Below are 15,298 nucleotides of genomic sequence, written 5' to 3' on the forward strand. Positions count from 1 at the left end.
TCTTACAACCTTGACAGTTTTGAGGAGTCCTAGTCAGGTATTTTGCAGAACATCCTTTAATTTGGGTTTGTCTGATCTTTTTCTCTGGGGTTATAGGGTTTTAGAAAGACCACCACAGAGGTGAAGTATCCTTCTGGTCATATGTCATGGTGTGGATAGGGCAGAGTTAGCTACATGATAGCCACTAGACTTATCACTGGTGATGTTAACCTTGAGCCCTTGGTTAAAGCGGTGTCTGTAGGTTTCTCCGTTGCATAGTTACTATTCTTCTCTTTCCCTACTCTATTATTTAGAAGCAAGTCCTGAGTCCAGTGTACAGGAAAGGGAAGGGAAAGGAATAATTAAGCTCCACCTCCTAGAGGAGAAAGAATCTGCATTCATTATTGGAAATTCTTCTGTAAGGAAGACTTACCTCTTCTCCCTCAGTTGGTTATTGTTTATAACCAACAATTTCTTTAAATCGGGGCTGGGTGTGGTGGCTCATGCCTGTAATCCCAGCACTTTGGGGGACCAAGGTGGAGGATTGTTTCAGGCCAGGAGTTCACGACCAGCTTGGGCAACATAGCGAGATCTCCATCTCCACAAAAAAATTTTTTAAATTTGCCAGGCTTGGTGGTGCACAACTGTAGTCCTAGCTACTCAGAAGGCTGAAGCAGGAGGATCGTTTAAGCCCAGGAGTTCAAGGTTATAGTGAGCTATGATCATGGCACTGCACTCAAGCCTGGGCAACAGAGCAAAACCCTGGCTCTGAAAACAAAAAAAATATATTTATATCAGTATAAATATTTATTTATACTTTCGGTTATAATTCAGTATTATCCTATTATTTATTCCCTTGCTCATTTGCTCCAGCTTTGGCCATAGGGAGCTCTTCTGGCTCCTGGATCTCTTTGACGCACTCCCATCCTTTTGCGTTTTGAGTGCTTCCTAACTCCCTGGCACCACAACACACTCCCGGCTCATCTTTTCCCTGTCCCAGCCCTAAAAAGTCAGCCATCTCTCCAAGGAAATAATGTATTTTTAAAACAAGCTCTCCAATTATCTTGTCAATAGTCCAAATACATTGCACTGCATTTGAGTGCATGATTTTAAAAAAAAAGAGTTAATTTGTTCAGTTAGCATTTAAAACACACATTGATTTTTGTAGCCCTGCTGTGACATGTCTTTTTGAAATATACCAGGAGTCTCAAACATGGGAGGGATCTGGTCCTTTCTTCACTTCCAGGAGGCCTTGCTGAATTTAAACATCACCTCAGCAGCACTCTGCTAAGGCTTGACGGCAGCCGGCCCAGCCTTTCTACAGAGGTAGCCCAGTTCCCGGGTCCTCCCTAAGCTGAGCTGCCCAGTGAAGCAACTGAAAGTCAAGGTCATTTCTGGGACCTTTCCCTCTCCAACCTCACCTCCCAACCCCCCACCACCCTCAGGCAGTGACCAGTCCACACGCTTTGCAGACCCCACCTAGGCTGCCTGGGCACAGGCAGATAGATGGTGGGAGGCCAGGCAGGCTCCAGGAAGGAAGTTACCCCGTCCAGCTGCCAAGACAGGCGTATGAGAGGCGGAGGGGTTTGTGTGGGCTTGGCCTCAGAGGATTCCTGGGGATTAGGGCCAAAGTTTGCAAAATCCAGCTGCAAATGGAGCAGGGGTTCCCCGAAGCAGCCCTGGGTTCTGTAGAAGAGAGTCAGCTTCTTGGGAAGGAACATGAGCCGGAAAACAGTGAGACTGTGGCTCTCTCTGGGAGGGCAGGGAGCAGCATGACTCATCGCCTGGTCCTGCTGGCTCCTACTGGCACAGGGCTGGGCAGCAGAGGGTCTGGGAGCAGGAGCAGAGTCTGGTCTTGTTGCAGCTCCAGAGGAGGTCCCAGGCTGGCAAAGACAACCTAACACATTGGGACATAGGCAGGGTGTTGTGGGGACACTTAGGAGGGTACAACCAGCATCAAAGGAGTCTTGGCTGGCCTCACAGAGGACATGACATCATCCAAATGATGAATGGAACTGGCTAGCAAGCAGCTGGGTGGCAGGGAAGGAAGGATACTCTGAACCAAAGAAGAAGCAGAGCAGAGGCCCGAAAGTGTCTGCAAGGCACTGGCCTGTGCCTACCACCCAGTGAGCACTCTATAAATGGGAGGCATTATCTCCGTGATTGATTAGTATTGTCATTATCATTATTAACCTGGACACATCACTTAATATTTTTACTATCGTAAAGGTAGTTACTATAGCAAATAAATGCTTAACATAACTGAGCTCTTCTCATCTGTAAAAGGGGCTTTTGTGAGGTTAGGGGTGCGGCCAGCACTGTACTCAGCTGGAGTGACAGCAAGCATGTGAGGCGCCCAGCAAGGGATGTCAGCTGTACATGGCAGGGGGCCTTGTGTTTCCTCTCTCCTCAGGTTGCCAAGCCCCTGGAGCTGCTGTGCCTGGGGGGCACAGAGAAGGGAACACTTTGGGGTCTTCAAAGATGACCAGGCAACAAAGCAGGAACACGGCTAGGTAGGGGCAGGCAAGCCCAGAGGAACAGCCTCAGGGCCCAGCTAGAGACGCACATGCCTGCCTCCCTGAGGTCTTTGGTGGCCTCCCAAACAAGCAGGTGTGGATGGGGAGATGGACTGCCTTGGAGAGAGCTACATGAGTTCCAGCTCCACCAGCCCCCAGAACCTGAGCAAGTGACTTCACCTTTCTGAATCTCTGAACATGCATTTCCTCCGCTGTACAATTGCATTAAGATACATACAAGAATATCCAAAGCACAGTCTTTCTAATAGAAAAAAAATCCTAGAAACAACATCCAACAACAGGTGAATGAATAAGTAACCAGTGATATTCATAAAACGGGACACTATTCAGTAGTAAAATAAATTACAGGTATGCAGGCAATCAAAATGGATTTTTGAAAATATAATCCTATATGAAAAAGGAAGTCACATAATTATGGAATGATTCCATTTACACAAAGTAAAAAACAGCAAAACTATACAATATCCCATTTAGGGATGCATACAAAGGTGGTAAAACTACAAGAAAAGCAAGAGAATGACTAGCACAATTAAAATTCAGGAAACTAGTTCTTCAGGATGTCGGGGGAAGGCTGTGATGGGGGCACCCAGAGGGCCTCAAGGTACTGGCACTGGTCTATTTTTTAAGTTAAGTGATGGATACATGGCTTTTTAAATTATTACTATTATCCTTTAAGCTGTACATGTACAGTTGTGTCTATGGTGTCTTTTATAATAAACAAGTATTTATTATAACACTAGCACTTATAGGACACATGCCTATGATGAAGTAGAGAGAATGTAAGAAAGGACTGGCACATGGTAAGCACTGATGGCATGCGGCTCTGTCCTCCAGCGTGTGGGCCCTGTGTTTTCTCTCTCTCTCTCTCTCACACACACACACACACACTGGAAGCCAGGCTCCCCTCTGCCCTCAATCACCCGTGGTTCACAAAACGGCAAATAATAGGAGCACTAGAATAGGAGCTCTCCATCCTGGTTCGAGTCTTTCCAGCTGGGGCAGTTTAGCCTTTGCAGAATTTCTCAAGGGTAACATCAGCATAATGACCTCTGTCTGTAAGCTCGCGAGTAGCTACAGTAAAGTGTTGTGCTCATGCGAGAAATCAGGTCTGACCTGGGAAACTAAAAGCATCTTCACGGAGCAAGGGTGTTCCTCCAGTGGGGGCGGTCAGTGAGTTCTGCGGTGTGGGTGACAGAATTCTTGTGTGGACACTCATGTGGTGATTGGGGTAAATGGCCCTCTTTTGCCTGGTTTTCTGCCTCGGTCATTGTGCATCTGCTGGTTGAACCTGCCTTTCGGTCCTAGTAAGGTACAGATTTCAGGAAAAGTGTACCTGTCCCTGGGGGTGGCCCACCTCTGTGTGATGGCTTCAAGCACAGTGTGTCTTGAGGGGGCCTGACTCCATCTGGAAAGGGTCTGTCTGGATGTACCTGTCTTTATAACCATGGACCTGCCTCCAAGGTGCGTGGACCAACCTCTGTGTACCTGATTCACTCGATGCGCACCTGGCCGTAGCTTCATCAGGCAGGGTGTACCTGTCAAGTTCTTAGGTCCGAGTGTTCGCGGCTTTACTTGTCCTGGTACCGCTGTCCGCACCTCGGTCAGTGCGTCCCCGGCAGGTACGTGTACCTGGTTCAGTCCGTGCTTATCTTGCGCGTTCGGGCCGCTCAGTGTCCCGCTCGGAGCTCATCGCCGCCGCGGCCTTGAGGCGCAGTCCCCAGGACCCTGACGCCCTGGTTGGCCCCGTCCGGCGCTCAGCGGCCGCGGGGGCGGGGCCGCGACGCGAGGGGCGGAGCAGGAAGGGACTCGAGGCTCCGCCCCCAGGCCGGTTCCGGACGGCCCCGCCCCTTGCCCGCTTCCGCGTCAGCGCTTCACCACCACCTGCCCGCGCGCCGCCCCATATAAAGGAGCCGCTGGCCTTGCCCCCGGGATTCGGCCCCATGGAGACGCCGCCGGCCGCGGCTGGCGCTCGGCGGGGTGAGGCGCGGCGGGGCGCGGGCCTCGGCGGGGAGGCGGCAGGGAGCGCTCCGGCGGGGTCCGAGCCGAGCCGAGGGGAGGGGAGGGGAGGGGGGGAGGGGAGGGGAGGGGAGGGGAGGGGAGGGGAAGGGCGGGGTCCTGTTATCCTGCCCGCCGGGCCTCAGTACCCCTCCAACTTAGCCCAAGTTGAGGAAGCCGGAGAAGAGCACCAGGGTCTGGATCGGGGGCCGAGCGGGCTCGGGTCTCGGGCCGGGACAGCCTCGGCGTCACCAGCTCCCGACAGCCAACCAGAGTTTCCCAGCAACTTTTCTCCCCGCGGGTCACCCCGGAAACTTGCCCTCCCCGGCTCCGGGAGTCCGGCCACGGGCCTTGCGCTGCTTGGGCCTGAGCTCTGAGTGCTGGACGGGTGGGCGAAAGCGATGGCCTCAGTGGGGAAGCCCCGGGCCTCGCAACGCACTTCCAACCCCAAGATTCCATCTGAAAACCCCGTCCCGCCTTCTGGGCCCCCTGGGTTGGCGTGGGGATTCGAGTCTTTCCAGCTGGGGCAGTTCCAGTCTTAGTTCAGACTAAGTTCCGATCTTCGAGCTACCAGCTAACAGCTGGATGACCTTGAGCAAGTTTTTAATGTCTGTGCGTCAGTTTCTCCCTTTATAGAATGGGAATGGGAATGCCTAGCTGGGAGAGCTTTTGAGAGGACAACCTGAACTAATAACATGATGTAGTGTGTAGTGCCACCCATCCCTCATCTGCTGGGTGTGGTGATGGGAGGGAGGGTGGGAGAGAGCGCTATTCCCAGTCCCTAACCCTGTTGGTTGTTCAGTAGGAGCTGTGGCGTGGTGCCTTCCAGGAGTCTGAGCTATGAGTGGCCCCTGTGGAGAGAAGCCTGTCCTGGAAGCCAGCCCCACCATGAGTCTGTGGGAATTTGAGGACAGCCATAGCCACAGCCGTCAGGGCACCCCCAGGCCAGCCCAAGAGCCGGCAGCTGAGGAGGCCTCGGCGGTGGAACTGCAGATGAAGGTGGACTTCTTCCGGAAGCTGGGCTATTCATCCTCGGAGATCCACAGCGTCCTACAGAAGCTGGGCGTCCAGGCAGACACCAACACGGTGCTGGGCGAGCTGGTGAAACACGGGACGGCCACCGAACGGGAACGCCAGGCCTCACCGGACCCCTGCCCTCAGCTCCCTCTAGTCCCGCGGGGTGGGGGCACCCCTAAGGCTCCCAACCTGGAACCTCCACTCCCAGAGGAGGACAAGGAGGGCAGTGACCTAAGACCAGTGGTCATCGACGGGAGCAACGTAGCCATGAGGTAAGTGTCGCTTCTGTGGCCGAGACACATGAGGTTCGCATCTCTCCTGTGGCCAGGACACATGGAAGGATGACTGTCTGCAGCTCTGGTGGGCTGGAAGGAGTGACTGTCTTCTTAGGGACTGGTCTAGAGGGAGGGAAAGCCTTTTATGAGGCTTGCCTAGGGTCGTGCTACTGGTGACAGAGGCAGGGTTCCAGCCCAGGTCCCTCTGTCCACAGAGCTCGCCTTATGCTGTGGGTCCCTCCCTGAGGCCAGCACTGTCTCGGCTCCTCTCCTGTAATGTGAGGCAGGGCTGTAAAGGGGACCAACCCTTGGGCAGCAGCTCACTCACCCCTCTGAACCTGATCTCCTCAGGTGGGTGTTGTGAGGAGGGGTTATGCGGATCCTGGAGAGGAGCAAGCGTTCGGGAACCAAAGTAGTGGTAGTAGGCAGTGGTAGTAAGCAGTTGTTGTTGTTATTTCAGGGGCTGGGCTTCTGAGGCCTTCTTGTCTCAGACCTAGGCTCCCACGAAAACAGGTCCAGCGACTATGTCCAAGAGTGACCTCAAGGCTAGGTCCAGTTTTACATGGGTTGTGGGCCAGTGGCCTAATACTCTGGCCTCAGGTGAGCTGCGACTTGGATCCCCACTGATTCAGCTGAAGCAACCTGGGCTGGACTGGTCTCTGGAGGTTCCCCGGGGCCAAAGCCAGGACTCAGCCCCCAGTGACTCCCACCCCCATCCCCAAGCACAGGAATGGGGTGGGAAGGTAGGGGCAGAGGGGGAAGCCAGGTTTGCTGCTGACCTTGGGGAACCCAGACTTCTCCTGTCAATCCAGGCTCCACCCTCCGGCCCAACTTTTTCCCAGTTCCCTCCAAGGCAGGCTGATGAGTCAGTGTTGGATGGATGGCTCACAGGGAAAAGTTCCTGTTGGCATGGATGGGGAGACCCCAGACACGGGGTTGGGAAGGGCTGCTTTTCTGGCTGCCCCGAGGGAGCTCCTAGGTGGGCTACCCAAGGCTGGCATGACATCGGCCTCTGCCCTCTCTGATTTGTGGCCCCCGTGGGACAAGTTCACTGTCCAGCTGGCCCTGGCCCGGCTCAGCAGGCATGCAGCTGAGGCCCCTTCCCTCCTTCTGTCGCCTTCAGGCCAGTCTTCCTCTCTCTGACTTGGGCTGAGCCTGGGTGGGAGGCTGAGAAAATCCAGTTTCTATGCCAAGAGGCAGCAGGTTATAGCCTGTGCTTCGAGATTAGGGGGGGTCCCTCTCAGTGTCCAGCCTCATGTGGCTGGGCTAGGAGCTAGGTTGGATCTGTGTGACTCCTTCCTCTGGAGGCGTGGGCCAGGAGCGGCTGAGCCCTGGGAGCAGCCGAGTGCGGTGTGTGTTTGTATCCAGAAGGAGGAGGGACATGGGAGGAGGGGCTGTGATGTTGGGGGGTGCTCAGAGGAGCCTGCTCCTGAGAAGCAGAGCTACGCACCCACCTCGGGGGTTTCTGAGCTGGGGTAGTGGCAGGAGGGGAATTCCAGCCTCAAACTTCCTGTCTCAGCTGCTACTCGGTTCCTGCCCCGGCCACCCTCCTCCCCAGGGGCAGGCGGGCTAGCCCCCATCCATCATATGCAAATTATGGGGAAATTCACCTCTGTTTCCTTCTAAGGGAATTTTTCTCCACTCACCAGGCCCAGCCCAGGCATATCTTTTCACCTGGGGAGGCTGGCCCAGCCCTGCCCTCTGTCCTGGGGCAGGAGCAGTCTAGCTGGAGTCTTCTACACACACTTCCTATCAGTGTCTGCTTCACCAGGCTGGGGGACCCTGACCTTACGGGCAAAGAGGACTGGGGTGGGGGCAGGGATGTCTGGTTTTCCTGTGCCAGCAGCGCTTCCTCCAGTGCAGTGAAACAGACTAAAGCTAGCTGTAGGGGGGCACTCCAGGCCTCATGTGCTCTACCAAGAGGACTCTGATAGCACCCACTGATCACAGTTTTTCCATCTGCTGAGGGAATATTCAGGTGCTAGGGCTTCTGAGGACCGACTTGTCCCCAGCCAAGATTTTCAATGCCCAGAGGCAGTGCACTGCCCTGGGAGCCCTGGCATCCCATTAGTTCCCAAGGCTCCAAGATACCAGCCTAGGATCATGTGCCCGGAGGGAGGCGGGTGGGTGGATACATGCGCACACTGCATACCTGAGAAGGAGCTGGGCCTGGGGTGACCCAGCTGCCATGGTTTTGAGAGGCAGGGCAGAAGGCCCAGGGAAGGGGGTGATGTGATGGGGGAAGCACTGGGCATTGTGAAGACACAGACCAGGGACCTGACCCATTGTGGCAGGTCAGGGAAGGCTTCTCAGAGGCAGTGACATCTCAGAAGCATTTTGAAGGAAGAGCAGGAGTTTGCCCCCAGCATTGTTTCTCCCATTCGCCGCCTGTCTCTTAGAACACACTTTGTTTAAACTTAATTTTGGGAGCTTTGTTCTCCCAAATAAATTCTGGGTCTTCGGTTAGAGACAGGAAGGCAACCAAGTGGCCCAGACCTGGGTTCCAGTTCTGAATGTCTCTTACCACTAGCCAGGTGACCTTGGACGAGTCCCAGAGCCTTCCTTTCCTTCACAATAGCAAGCCCTGTAAGAATGACGCCATATATCTGGCTGCCAGTGGGAGCTCGGTGCCTGCGAATCCCTGCTCATTCCCTGTGATCAGGGTCTGTCTGCCTTTATACCTACCTGAGCATTAATGTACAGGGTGGTGATAGGCACAGGTCCTGGGCCTGCATCGCTGTTCCACCGTTACTGCTGTGTGACCCTGGTGACTAAGCTGCCTTCTCTGGACCACAGTTTTCATCTGAAAAACAGGGAAGGGGATGATGGTGGTATAGTGCCCTCCTCACAAGCTTGCCGATGATTCAGTGTTAGGCGCTTAGAACAGGGCCTGGTTCACAGCTCTCAGCAAATGGGAACTTTTCTTATAAGCAGGCTGGCAGATGGGGCAGGGGGACCAGGGGAGGATGAGTGCTGCCCTGGGCTGGACTTTGTCTCCCCTACAATTTAGAGACCTTCAGACCCTGGTGCCCCAGCCTTGCCCCCAAACAGCCTCCATGGCCCCCAGCTGCCCTACCTTCTCTTAAGGCTCCAGCTATCACCCCTTACCTCCCCCACTCCCATTAAAGACACCCACAGGATGTGGTCGGCCCTGGACTTGCCTCTTTTGCGTAACATTTATTCTGTTTTATTTGCCAAATATGAGAGTCTAAGCTGTTCACTGAGGGGGCAGTGAGAGGTGGGGCTGCTGGTCCTAGGAGCTCTTCCATGACACTTAGTGTTACCTGGGAGCCCCAAGCCCCAGTCCTCCATCCCCCAGGAAATCCAGCTGGAACCCCTACTTTGCAGGGCCATCTTTGGCCTGAAGCCACCAGGAAAGCTGACTGACCCGTCTTAAGGACACTGCAGACTGCTGGGCCCGTTTTCAGATAGAGGAATGGAGAGCTGCAGCAGCCCAGGAGCCCCGCCAGGCGCCCTTCTGGGTGCAGCCACCTGTGGGTGGGGTACGGCCTGGTCTGAGACCAAGGCAGGGCCCGTGCCTCACTCAGCTGTCCTTACTAAGAGTCCCCCGGCGTCTTCCTGATGGTCTTTCAGCCTTGGGGTGAACAGGCGTTTGGGGGGATTGCCATCTTGGGAGGAAAAGCAGTATCCTTTCACTTTCAGACTGAAAGGGGAACCTGCTCCACTCTGGCACTTTCTGTCCCACACTGAAGGCTGGAGTCGCCAGCCCCTTCCCCTTTGCCCTTCTCAGGCCCCAGTCCCTGAGGTGTGTGTGAGGACTGAACTTTAATCCGGAACAATCTGGTTTCTCCTCAGTCAGCCCAGCCGGTGCTTCCCCCGCCCCCACCCATGCTGCAAGAGGCGAGGGAGGGGTGGTGACTCAGTGTGCATGTGTAAGTCTGTCCCTGTGGTCCCGGCAGCTCGCCGGGTGGGGCAGGAACCAGAAGTCTCCCGGCACCTTTCCCCCACCCCCAGGTGTGTTGCAAGTGGCCTGGCCCTCCCCCACCGTGGGGAGCAGTGCTGCCAGCTTCCTGGGCGCTTCCTCACTTTCAGGAGATGGAGCCTCAGGGAAAGTCCCAGCGGGGCCTGGCCATCCTGGAGTTGTGGGAACTGGCACTGGGAATGGAGGCCTTGGCCTTGGGCCCCACCTGCAGAGGGCCAGGGCCTGAGCCCTGGGGAAAGAGGAAGGGGCTGGTGATTCCAAAGGGGAAGGGGCTGCTCACCACCACCACCAAAGCCAGGGCAGGGGTGGGGTATGACAGCCCCCCTCCTCCTGCTCAGGCCTAGGGGGTGGCAGGCTGGCCATCAGTGTGGGCTAACCCTGTCCTCCTCTCCCTCCCAGCCATGGGAACAAGGAGGTCTTCTCCTGCCGGGGCATCCTGCTGGCGGTGAACTGGTTTCTGGAGCGGGGCCACACAGACATCACAGTGTTTGTGCCATCCTGGAGGAAGGAGCAGCCTCGGCCCGATGTGCCCATCACAGGTGAGTGCTGCCTCTGGAGGTGGGATGGTCTTACTGCCCCAGCAGCCCTGGTTCTCCCCAAGAGAGACCCTCTAGGAGTGGCCTAACTTCTAGAACTCAAGCAGGGACCAGCATTTCTTTTCTCAGTTTTTTCTGTCCTTAGCAACCTGCTCTGAACAGTGGTCATTGGAGGTCACCTTGTCTAGTCTTCTGCCTCAGATGTGGGGCCCCTCCCTCATCCTACTGGTGGGCGGGTCGCTCTTTCAACCTCCTCAGTGGTAGAGGGGCAGTGCCACATAGTGGTTAAGCTTGTGGGCTCTGAGTCAAGACAACCAGAGTTGGAATCCTGGCTCTGTCCCCTCCTGGCGCCCTGGCCTGGGCAGGGATCTCTGTTAGCCCCGCTCCACGTGCTCCTCATCTGAAACATGGGGTCAGTGTCGGTGGGGGGTGTTGACAGCAGCTCCTTCCTCATGAGATTGTATAAGTTAACACATGGTTAAGTGCTGAGAAGAGTACCTGGCACGTGGTAGACGTTCAGTGTATGTTAGCTGTTACCACTGTTCTTGCAAGAGCCCCCAGCTTTTGGAGGTAAAAACTGAAAACTGAATCCGTTTCTCTAGAAGTCTTGAGATCTGGGGGCAGGCTGTCTGGGGCTGCAGGCTCCAGGAAGAGGGGCCCTTTCCACTTGCTCACATCTGTGTCTCTGTGGTCCCAGCAGCTCCCCAGGTGGGGCCTGGTGAGTGGCCTGACCTTTCCCCACCATGGGATTTAGCAACCTTGTCCTGGCAATGCAAGGGACAGAGCCAAAATACTTCTCCCACCCCAGAGCAAGCTGGGGCTCATTCACAGACCCCTCAGAACAGGCTGGATGAAAGCCAAAGCCAAGACCACATCTGGCTTGAACAGGCCTGATGTCCAGAGAGAGAAAAGGAGCAAGGCCAGCTCTGTGCTTGGAGCCTTTGCCATGCAGGCCCTGCCACCTGTGCTCAGATGTTCTTGGTCTTCAGGCAGCAAACTATGCCGGGCCAAGGGAGGGGCTGGGGTGTGGAAGAGGCCTCGGCAGAGCTAGTTCTTGCCCCTGTGACCTTGGCGTTAACACCTCCTGTGTATGGCCACCAGCAGGTTAGGGAGCCCTGTAGGCCTGGCTCTGAGTCCCACTGGGCCCTGACCTGTGTGTGCCTGTCACCTCCCAGACCAGCACATCCTGTGGGAACTGGAGAAGAAGAAGATCCTGGTGTTCACACCATCGCGGCGCGTGGGTGGCAAGCGGGTGGTGTGCTATGACGACAGATTCATCGTGAAGCTGGCCTATGAATCTGATGGGATCGTGGTTTCCAACGACACGTACCGTGACCTCCAGGGCGAGCGGCAGGAGTGGAAGCGCTTCATCGAGGAGCGGCTGCTCATGTACTCCTTCGTCAATGACAAGTATGTTCCTCCCAGAGACCCTGATGGACTTGGGGTCCACAGGGGAAGCCAGAGATGCCCCTGGCAGGGGTGGAGCTGGGGGCTGGGCTCTGCGAGGCCCTGCAGCCATGGGAGGTTGTGGTCTTCGCTCCAGGCAGCTTTTAGAGTGAGATGGACAGCTCACCACATAGGCAAAATCAGACCAGGACCAGGCAGGCTGTAGGGTGGAGAGAGTGGCTAATTTGGGAGATAGAGCCGTAGCACTTATGAGGGGATGTGGTTGGGGTTCCAGGTGGCCTCTCTACGAACCAACATGGCATCTCTCGAGCAGAGGCCATGGGCCAGTGGGTACGGGCTGCCATCCCCCTGACGACCTCAGAGAGTGTTCCCCTAAAGGTGCCCATGGGCTGTGGCCCTCTAGACCGGGGATCCCTTTCTCCTCCCTTGGTATGATCCCACCCAGAGAACAGTTTTAGGGGGTCCTGGACAGGCCCCTATTTTAGGTGTCGCTCTCCTGTTCTTCCCAGCAAGGCTTGCCATCGGCCCCTTCTCAGCAATTAGAAGTCCCTGCATGGCTCCCACCTCCAGAGAGTTCTTTGCACCCTCTGCAGGTTTATGCCTCCCGATGACCCACTGGGCCGGCACGGGCCCAGCCTGGACAACTTCCTGCGTAAGAAGCCACTCACTTTGGAGCACAGGAAGCAGCCGTGTCCCTATGGTACGGAACCCAGCCTGCCCTCCCCGGCCCTCCTCACTCCTGCCCTTCCTCTCACCTGTCTGCCTATGCCCTGTTTTCCTCTTGGGGACCTCTACCATTGGACCACCCAACCCCATTTCCTGTGCCACCCCTTCCCTGCTCTCTCACCCCTGGTTCTGAAGTGCCTCTGCTTAGAGTCCCTCTTGATTCCTCTTCCAGGGAGGAAATGCACCTATGGGATCAAGTGCCGATTTTTCCACCCAGAGCGGCCAAGCTGCCCCCAGCGCTCTGTGGCAGATGAGCTCCGCGCCAATGCTCTCCTCTCACCCCCCAGGGCCCCAAGCAAGGACAAAAGTGGCCGGCGGCCTTCACCTTCATCCCAGTCCAGTTCTCTGCTAACAGAGAATGAGCAGTGCAGCCTGGATGGGAAGAAGCTGGGGGCCCAGGGATCCCCAGGGCCCCGCCAGGAGGGTCTAACACAGACCTATGCACCATCAGGCAGGAGCCTCCCACCTAGCGGGGGCAGTGGCAGCAGCTTCGGGCCCACGGACTGGCTCCCGCAGACTCTGGACTCACTCCCATACGTCTCCCAGGATTGCCTGGACTCGGGCATTGGCTCCCTGGAGAGCCAGATGTCGGAACTGTGGGGGGTTCGAGGAGGAGGCCCTGGTGAGCCGGGCCCACGCCGAGCCCCTTACACGGGCTACGGTCCCTATGGATCTGAGCTCCCAGCCACTGCAGCCTTCTCTGCCTTTGGCCGGGCCATGGGTGCTGGCCACTTCAGTGTCCCTGCCGACTACCCACCTCCGCCCCCTGCCTTTCCGCCTCGAGAGTACTGGTCTGAACCGTACCCACTGCCCCCACCCACACCAGTCCTTCAAGAGCCCCCAGTACAGAGCCCAGGGGCTGGCAGGAGCCCATGGGGCAGGGCAGGCAGCCTGGCCAAGGAGCAGGCCAGCGTGTATACCAAGCTGTGTGGTGTGTTTCCCCCGCACCTGGTGGAGGCCGTGATGGGGCGCTTCCCACAGCTCCTGGACCCCCAGCAGCTGGCTGCCGAGATCCTCTCTTACAAGTCCCAGCACCCCAGTGAGTAAGCTGCCCGTGGCTGGAAAGGGCAGCACCCCCAGCCTCCACGGGCTGTCAGGCTGGGCCTTGGGCCATCGAGTAGCCCATTCCCAGCCCTGAGGCCCACCCCGGAGACTGGACAGAGGGAGGATTCAAGTTGGGAAGGAAACCCACAAACCAAAGATACTGTAGGATTGGTTCTGGCCCATGCAGCACCTCTAGCTGTCTGCCTGAGTGGGTCAGAAACGATCACCCTGTTGATACACATTGTATCTCTGTAGTTTAAGGAGACGCTGCCGGTAACGGCGTCAGTCCATGGCTGAGGCCCAAACCGTCTTTTCTCTCGGAGGGTGGAGAGAGAGGTGGGGGCAGCAGAGGCCTGGGCTGGGTGCCCTGTGCACGCCACCCCACTTCCGCCCTACCCCTGGGACGTTGGCCTTGGCTGGCTAGTTGGGCACTGTGTGCCCGCCCTCCAAGGGCCTCCTCTATGCCTATGAGGCCTCATCCGTGCTCTCGCTGGGCATGTGGCTTCATGTCAGTAAGCAAGATGCTTCTTAATAACCTACCTTCTGCCCCACTCTGTTCCTTATCCCACTGCCCCTGTAGGGGTCAAGGGCCCTCTGTCTACACTCTCTCCTCCTCCTCCATCCTCTATTCAGAGTCATCTCGCCCTTCCCCACAGGTGGGGGAACATGTGTATGTGTACACATGTAAATTTTAAATATTTTAAGCAGAAAGTCCTTACCTCCTGTAATACATCAATAAAGTACAATCAATGCGAGCCCTTTCAAGAGGTGATTGTCTTTGTTACGCTCAGGGCGTTGGGCTGGCCTCTGGGTGAGGAAAGGCCAGCAGGTGTGCACCCTGACCTCCTTCACCCCAGGAGGAAGCCCTTCCACACCAGCTCCCTGACCCTTCTCTGGAAGGAAGATTTCTAACATTCACCAGGAATGCTTAGCCCCTTGGGGATGGAGCATCTTTCCCGAGGCCTTGGTCTGGGCCTTGTTAGGAGGGGCCCATGGACACACGAGTGGGCAGGCGGCTGCAGGGGGCAGTTAGGCTGCAAAAGTGTAAAAGGGCTTGGAGTCTAGTTTTATCTGCAAAAAGAAATCTTATTTACAATATACTTGGGCTTCTATTTGTTTTGTGGGACAGGAAGCTAAAATACCAGACTGTCCAGTTCATTATCAGCCACTTGGCAATGCTGAGTGACTTGCCCAAGGCCCCACAGAGCAAGGACAGACTGGGGCCTTGAGTCCTGGTTCTGGTCCCCAAACCAGGGGGGACAGGAAGGGTGGGTCTGGACACTAGTTTGCAGCAACCCAGGGCCCCGCAGGGATGGGGGAGGTAAAGGTACCCTCAGCCCCACCCCTCACAACTCTCCTAGGTTTCAACATCCACAAAGGAATCCTTCCAGGCCAGGCATGTTGGCTCACGCCTGTAATCCTAACACTTGGAAGCCAAGGTGGGCGGATTGCTAGAGCTCAGGAGTTCGAGACCATCCTGGCCAACACAGGGAAAGTCTATCTCTACAAAAAATACAAAATTGGCTGGGCGTGGTGGCATACACCTATAGTCCCAGCTTCTTGGGCTATGTAGGAGGATCACTTGAACCTCAGGAGGTAGACTGCAGTGAGCCATGATTGCACCACTATGCTCCAGCCTGGGTAACAAAGTGAGACCCTGTCTCAAAAACAAAAAAAAAAAAAAAGGAATCCCTCCAGCATAGCAGCTGAAAGGACCACCCTACCTACCTGGTCAGCAGCAGATGCCCAGCAACCCCACCTGCCAAGCCCCCTCTGTCTCTGCACACCACAGTGGAGCTTTAGGCTGCCTGGAAGAAACAGAGTATTCTCACCCCTCTT

The 15,298-nt window shown here is 56.1% G+C and overlaps 3 protein-coding genes across 4 annotated transcripts in view; all 3 read left to right on the plus strand.

Annotated features, from left to right (window-relative positions):
• DNALI1 (dynein axonemal light intermediate chain 1) overlaps positions 1-15,298 on the plus strand; it is a 264,733-nt gene that overhangs the window by 167,000 nt on the left and 82,435 nt on the right. The window lies entirely within an intron of this gene.
• Positions 1-15,298, plus strand: part of UTP11 (UTP11 small subunit processome component) — a 594,364-nt gene that overhangs the window by 32,810 nt on the left and 546,256 nt on the right. The window lies entirely within an intron of this gene.
• ZC3H12A (zinc finger CCCH-type containing 12A) lies at positions 4,382-14,224 on the plus strand. 2 transcript variants are annotated; one of them, XM_050798738.1, is made up of 6 exons: positions 4,382-4,493; positions 5,314-5,800; positions 10,146-10,285; positions 11,458-11,692; positions 12,283-12,389; positions 12,588-14,224. In XM_050798738.1, exons 2-6 carry the CDS (start codon positions 5,352-5,354, stop codon positions 13,460-13,462), a joined length of 1,806 nt encoding a protein of 601 aa, XP_050654695.1. In that variant the 5' UTR covers positions 4,382-4,493; positions 5,314-5,351; the 3' UTR covers positions 13,463-14,224. The 2 variants fall into 2 exon arrangements, with proteins under 2 accessions (XP_050654695.1, XP_050654685.1); XM_050798728.1 differs by having other exon boundaries at positions 4,389-4,493; positions 5,317-5,800.

This window comes from Macaca thibetana, chromosome 1 (assembly GCF_024542745.1).
Source record: "Macaca thibetana thibetana isolate TM-01 chromosome 1, ASM2454274v1, whole genome shotgun sequence".
In the NCBI taxonomy this organism is placed as follows: domain Eukaryota; kingdom Metazoa; phylum Chordata; class Mammalia; order Primates; family Cercopithecidae; genus Macaca; species Macaca thibetana.

Bases quoted from the DNA above. Each gene is read 5' to 3' on its own strand.
- ZC3H12A (XM_050798738.1), top strand. From the start codon at position 5,352: ATGAGTGGCCCCTGTGGAGAGAAGCCTGTCCTGGAAGCCAGCCCCACC. The intron at 5,801-10,145 runs GTAAGTGTCGCT...TCTCCCTCCCAG, and splicing joins GGGAGCAACGTAGCCATGAG to CCATGGGAACAAGGAGGTCT. The intron at 10,286-11,457 runs GTGAGTGCTGCC...GTCACCTCCCAG, and splicing joins GCCCGATGTGCCCATCACAG to ACCAGCACATCCTGTGGGAA.